The 7,056-nt window shown below is 37.4% G+C and overlaps 1 gene segment (V, D, J or C); it reads left to right on the top strand.

The window, feature by feature from the left end:
* The first annotated feature begins 5,480 nt into the window (after window positions 1-5,480).
* LOC119512262 lies at window positions 5,481-6,248 on the top strand. The segment is given in 2 exon segments: window positions 5,481-5,635; window positions 5,824-6,248. Coding segments are annotated over 2 exon segments (558 nt in total).
* The last annotated feature ends 808 nt before the right edge of the window (window positions 6,249-7,056 follow it).

Raw genomic sequence — 7,056 nt, 5'->3', positions numbered from 1 at the left:
GTAACGGCAGTTCTTCTAAATTAATTTTCCTTATCTTTATTTCCTTTGCTTGATGCTGCAGGTAACACCCACAGTATGATGAGTGCCAGCTTTCTTTATTAGATTGCAGCAGGAAGACTGTGATCTTAGCAAAACAATTTGACAGTTCTTGGTCAGATACTCTTTAGGAAAGAGTTTGAACAGAGCACTAATATCTAGAAATTAATTCCCTCAAAGTTATTCATTCCCAGGAACCACATGGAAAAGCTTTGAACACACCTGTGTTCCACATGCCCTGGTTTGAAGAGGGTTGTGTAAAGGAGGTGTGTTTGAGATGAAGGGACAAATGAGCAAAAGAAAATCAGGTGTTAAAGAAGCATATTTAGCAGCCAATGTTCAGTTTTCCCTTCCAAAGATTGATGCTGAATATTCAAAGCAATATCTCAATGTCAGTTGAGATAGATTCTGGAGTTTTAGATGGATTATGCTATACACTGTAAGCTTGGGTAGACCTCAAATTGTCCCATCCAGTGTTCACACAGCTTTACAAATGCACCTTTCCATGTTCTTCTTAAATAACATGTATTTTGGGATAATTTTAGATTTATAGAAATATGTACGGATATTACAGAATTGCGACATGCAATTCCTCAGGTTTCCCTAAATGTTAATATTTGATATAACCATTGTACATTTGTCAAAATGATGAAATTTTATTTGTACATCAATACTAAATAAACCCCAGACATTATTTGAGATTAAGCATCTTTCCACTAACTTCTTTTTACTGTTAAAGGATCAAATCCAGGACACTATGTTGCCTTTAATTTCCATGGATTTAATCACTGCACAATAAGATGCCCTGTACAAAATAAATAAATAAATAAAAATAAAACAAGGTCTTGGCTTCTGTTAACACAATGCATTTTAGATATGCAGAGTAACATTTTATTGATTAAATCAATGTTTTATATTTGCCACCAAGTCTGATCATACAAGGTCAATGATTAATCTGGTTCTCAAGCATAGAAGACAAAACCTGCTTCCTGAAATATTCATAAGAGTAATTGCACCTGAGATTCCTTTGCAAAGGTTATAATGCAGCACCCCATCTTCTTTGGAAACCACAATAAATTTGTAAAATTCCATTGAGATTAATGATAGTTATGGTTTGTGCAATATAAATTCTACTTTCTAATCCACAAATGCGTCAATTTATAAAGTTCAAGTTTTGAAAAATTGCATCTTAAATTAAGAATTTCCTAACTAATCTCATTCACTTATACATCTAAAACACTAACTGAGAACCTGTTTTGTGTGTTGGGTGTGCAGTGTGGAACAAGGGTCTCATGGAGCACATACAAGGGTTGGAGGACCCTGAGGCATGCTAAAGCTGGGGGAGGGTCATCAGCCCTTCCAAACTCACTCAAGCTAATGGTGTATCTGAAACAGTAAAACAGTTGTTCTGAGTACTACACAGGTAAGGGTGTGGGGTAGAGTGAGTTGTGCTAAGAAAACATACAATGGGTTGTTATATGGATTTTATCTACAATTAGATTTATGTTATCTGTACAATGGGGGGGTGTCAAATTTTTGAACCATGTTTTAGAATTATAAATTCTATAAAATTAAAGAAAGTCACATTTTTTCCTCATAAACCAACAATTCTCATAGTCCTGGGATGCCCCATGTTAACAGACTTATTCATATTTCTGCATCTGAAACTTTCTGGGACTTAAGCCAATGTGCAGACAGCTGAAAAGATTGTGTCTGCTTCGAATATCTGCCTGCTCACTGCCTTCCCTTAGAGAGATCCCTTCCTGGAATTCCTTCAATTGCCAGAGAACATGACTGTGGAGAACAGGAAAGCAGAGACCATGACTACCTTCAAATATAATTCTGTTACTACTTGTATTTTCATAGAGAAGTATTCAGTCCTGACCATGTGGCCATGGACACATTTAGGAAATTATTGTGGAAGATAAAGGGCAGCTCACATCACATGAGGAGGTGGATGTTTCAGCATCATCTTCGACATGAGTGAGGTGGTAAGATAACTTCATCTACCTGGATTTAGAATTTGCATTTTAACCTGTGCTTTGTATTTACCTGTAATTTTTCTATTGCTTCTTAACAGATTACCAGAATAGCAGGATATTCTCTCACAGTTCTGCAGATCAGAAGTCCTGGCTTAGGTGGTGGGTTCTCTTCTTGGTGTCTTGCAAGGCAAAAATCAAGGTATCAGCTTGGCTATGTTCTTTTCCAGAAATTTGTGTCATCTTCCAGTCCCACATAGGTCTGGCAAAATCAGGTCACTGCAATTGTAAGTTTGAGGTCCCTGTTTCCTTGCCCTCTGTCAGCTCTCAGAGGCTGCACTCATTCCTTGCTATTGTGCTCTGCATTCCAAATTCAGCACCAGAGAATATTCCCCTTGCTGAACCTTCTCATGTTTCAAATCTTTATCACTCTTTCCAAATTCTACACTCAGATAAAAGACTTTTGTGATTAGTTCAAGATATCTCTGATAATTTCCCTAGGTGACTAAATTCCTTACATCTGAATAAACCCTTCCCAGCAGAACAAAAATTGCTGTTGAACTGAAGTGCTAGAAGAGGTTTATATACATCAGGGGCCACAAAATTTCAAGGACATCTTAGAACTATGCATCCAATATTATCCTACTGCATTATTTACCAGATAGCAACTTGCCACAATTGTATCTTTGACATTGGTAATATTTGGACAATTTTATTTTTAAAATCATTACATGATTTCAAAGAAGGAGGAGATGGAAGAGTAACTTCCCAGTTGGCATAGAAATGCTTATGGCTTCCACATTTCTATTTCCTTGTACTGTTAATATGTCATATAAAATATTTGGTAAATGCATGAATTAATCGCCACCACTGACCCATGTGTTCTTGCATTTAAATTTCTCCAAACACAGTTTCCTTTGACTTCCATGAACACACCAACCTGTGTATTCTCCCAGGTCTTCTGCATTTGATGATGTGCTCTACTCATCCCTGAAATTTGCATGACCAACTCAAGCATTCAGGCATCAGCTCAGATGTTTCCTTGTCAAAATGGGCATTCCTGACCCCACATCTTTTTAAAATTAAATTCAGTTTTATTGAAATATATTCACATACCATAGAGTCATCCATGGTGTAAAATCAACTATTCACACTACTATCATATAGTTATGCATTCATAACCACAATGACTTCCTGAACATTTTCCTTACATCAGAAAGAATCAGAATCAGAGTAAAAATAAAAGTAAAAAGAACACCCAAATCACCCTTCCATCCAACCCTATTTTACATTTAGGTTTTGTCCCCATTTTTTGATTCATCCATCCATAACACTAGATAAAGGGAGTGTGATTCACAAGGATTTCACACTGTAACCTCTTGTAATCTATATTGTTAAACAGTCATCTACAGGAGTCCAGACTTCTGGGTTGGAGTTTGATGGTTTCAGGTATTTACTTCTAGCTATTCCAATACATTAAAACCCGAGAGGAGTTATCTGTATAGTGCATAAGAATGTCCACCAGAGTGACCTCTCGACTCTACTAACTCTCTCAGCCACTGAAATTTTATTTCATTTCTTTTTGCATCCCCTTTTTGGTCAAGAATATAGTCTCAATTCCATGATGCCAGGTCCAGATTCATCCCTGGGAGTAATATCCTGCATTGCCAGGGAGATTTACAGCCCTGGGAGTCAGGCCCCACGTAGGCAGGAGGGCAGTGAGTTCACCTGCTGAGGTGGCTCAGTTAGACAGAGTGGGGGGCACATCAGAGCAACAAAGAAGTATTCAGGGGGAGAATCTTAGGCAAAATTATATGCAAATTTAGCCTCTCCTTTGCAGTAATGAGCTTCATAAGGGCAAATCCTATTATAGATGCTCAGCACATCAAACCTCCTGACCTCACAGTATATGTAGGCCCACCATTCACTCTCTTTTTCATATTGTGTTTAATCACCTTGTCATTCATTAGTATCTGACACATTCTAATGTTTGTAATGTTAGAAAGGGGATTCTACCATATGGAAGCAGTGAAACTATCAATGTTAAGGAATAGATTCAAAGTTTAAGTTGGTATACATGAGACTGTATATAAAAATAAAGATATCTTCCTGGAAGACAAGGGAAAACACAGGTTAATGAGGGCAAAAATGTAGAATATATTACTACCAAGTAAACCCGAGTATTTGGTGGACCAGGAACTCTGCAGACATTTGATTGAGTAGGAAGTCTTTCCAGGGGCAGTGGGTCTGTGCTGAAACCCACTCCTGAATTCCTGATAAAGGGATCCTCACTTAAAGTAATGCTCTCATAAGAAGATGAACTATAGAGAAATGGGCTTATTAAATAGACATGGAAAAATACATGCTTAGGAAGGTGCTCCTCAAGGAAAGTTCTTGGAGATTTAAGGATGTTTCTCTACTGCAAAATTTGAAGTTTTGAGAGAGGAAGAATTTTGTTGCCCGTAGAAGTGTTAAACTGTCCTGATTGGTTCTGTTCTCTCATTCTCTAAGCCTTTTCATTGTGAGGAATGATAATCCATGAAATTTACAGGGCACACATTGCCCCACTTACCCTTGCGACACAGGGAGGAAAACTCAGAGGGCTCAGGTTCAAAAAGGTGGCAGAGGTGATTTGTATGTTTATTATCTGTCCCTCCCAAGAAAAGGAGAACTTTACAAAGTCAGCAGTTTTCTTTGATTTCTTTGTAAGTTAATGTACTGTGATCAGAAGAGTGATATGATTATTGTGTTTTTGTTGTGTTTTGTTCTGTTTTTGTACAGAATGAATGAAGAACTCTTCTACCAGAATTTGGGAGCTGAAGTTATTTCACCTATAACCTCCAGGTGGAGCTGTGACACCTGACAGGTCTGTGATTGACAATGGGGTCTGGAATGACTTGAGTTGTGATTTGAGAATCTCTCTGATCAAAAGGACCATGGCTAGGGTGACCGCTAAGCTCTGGTGACACATTTTCATTTACTGTTTCTATCAGCTATCATAAGTCTGGATTTGGACATATTCAGATGAATTTTGATGTCCAATAGGAGCTTCATGTATAAATTTAAAATTCAGAACAGAATCTGAGACAGAGTTCTAATTCTCTGCAATACGTCCTCATTCTATCCAAAGATATACATTCTGCAGATTCTAATGAATATAACCACTGAATATACATTCCATTTATATTCATGATATTATATCTTGCAATTATGCACTCACATACACATATAGTCAATTAGACAAATAATCTGTGTTTGCAAGGTGATTACATTTGCTTTGAAAGAATACAGTTGATTAAAAAATATTCTACATTTCAGTATTTTGCTAAATATGTTATAAATTTTGGTCAGTTGAAATTCTGATCCTTTGGTTGGCATATAATCGTTTTCCTGTGTTAGTGATAATTTTGTCTCCTTCACTTCTTTGTCTTCACAGTTCCCTGTTTAGGCATATTTGTTTTCAGAGTCTCTGATGCTTTGCATAGGCTGCTTGAATACAAAACTGGCTGCTCAGACTATTAATGGGGCTCCCCTTTTGATGGTGCCTGAGTGCCTCAGACTGGTGAGCAAGATGGTGTCACTTTCCCAACTCCTCATCCTCCTGGTGCTCTGGGTGTCAGGTGAGACGTTCAAATGAGCAACATCTTTAAATAGTTGGAAAAATTATTTTCACATGTAGAATGATGAAACTATTTCATCTAAAACAGGTCTGTTTATTTAAGATAAATAAGAAATCCAACTTTTTAAGATAAATATTGCAACATATATGTTCTATTCAATATATGATCTTGTCCATTCTTCTTCACAGGTGCCAGTGGGGACATTGTGATGACCCAGTCTCCAGACTCCCTGGCTGTGACTCCAGGAGAGACCACCACCATCAACTGCAAGTCGAGTCAGAGTGTTTTATACAGCTCCAACCAGAAGAACTACTTAGCCTGGTACCAGAAGAAAACAGGACAGTCCCCTAAACTGCTCATCTATGATGCATCCACCCAGGCATCTGGGGTCCCCAACCGATTCAGTGGCAGTGGGTCAGGGACAGATTTCACTCTCACAATCAGTGGTTTCCAGCCTGAGGATGCAGCTGAGTATTACTGTCAGCAATATTACAGTCATCCTCCCACAGTGTTTCATCCTCCAACACAAACCTCCTCCTCAGGTCTGTTGGTCAGTGAGTCCTGCTGCAGCAGCTGTTTCCTCCCCTCACAGCCCTGAACATGCACACTTCCTCTGTCTGCCCAAAAGTGTGTGTCTCCTGAATCATTTCATGCAGGGTTTGCAGAAGGAGGGGAAATTAAGGGACTTGGCATATTTTTAATCTCTTTGTGGAAGATTACTAAAGAAAAATGCTGCAACGTTCTCCTATAGATGTTGTTAAGAAAAAGTAAAATCATGATTCTTGTAAAATGAATATGTTAATTTTATTTTGCTCATATCATATGAGGGAGCCAGGAAGACATTATAAGTAGTTTGCAGGAAAAGTCAAAACACTACAGATATATTTGGAATAAAGGAACGTTGATATGAATTGCAAATTGCAACAAAAGTGCTTTCTTTAAGGGAAGAAGAGGCAATTACATCATCACTGGATAGGATAGAATATATCTATTACCTACAACTTACAAAATGTTGGAAATAGTACAAGGACCATGAACAGGGCTAAAGTCTGATAACCCCAAGTTGAAGTTATAGATGATGCATAGTTTTCAACTGAAACTATTGGTATAAATTTGAGTTTTTTTAGTCTTGTTATACACCAAATGATGTTGAAATGAACAAACTTGTATATGTGTCATTCCATGTATGAAGGAATATGATGAGTTGAACAAAAAACCTATAACAATATAGATAACAATGAATATTAGTGAGTTTTTATTGTCAATCATTTTAAAAGAGATTTATTGAAATACAGTAACTATCATTGGAATATGAAAACTTTACATACACCATAAGACCAACACCTTTCATTTAATCAGCCTCATCCCCTATGATTTAAACATTCACCAGTAAGCATGGGTAGCTAAGGCATTCACAATTA

The sequence above is a fragment of the Choloepus didactylus genome, chromosome 17 (assembly GCF_015220235.1).
Source record: "Choloepus didactylus isolate mChoDid1 chromosome 17, mChoDid1.pri, whole genome shotgun sequence".
Taxonomy (NCBI): Eukaryota; Metazoa; Chordata; class Mammalia; order Pilosa; family Megalonychidae; genus Choloepus; species Choloepus didactylus.
Note: the sequence above shows the minus strand (reverse complement) of the source record. Positions and strands in the feature narration are given on the sequence as shown.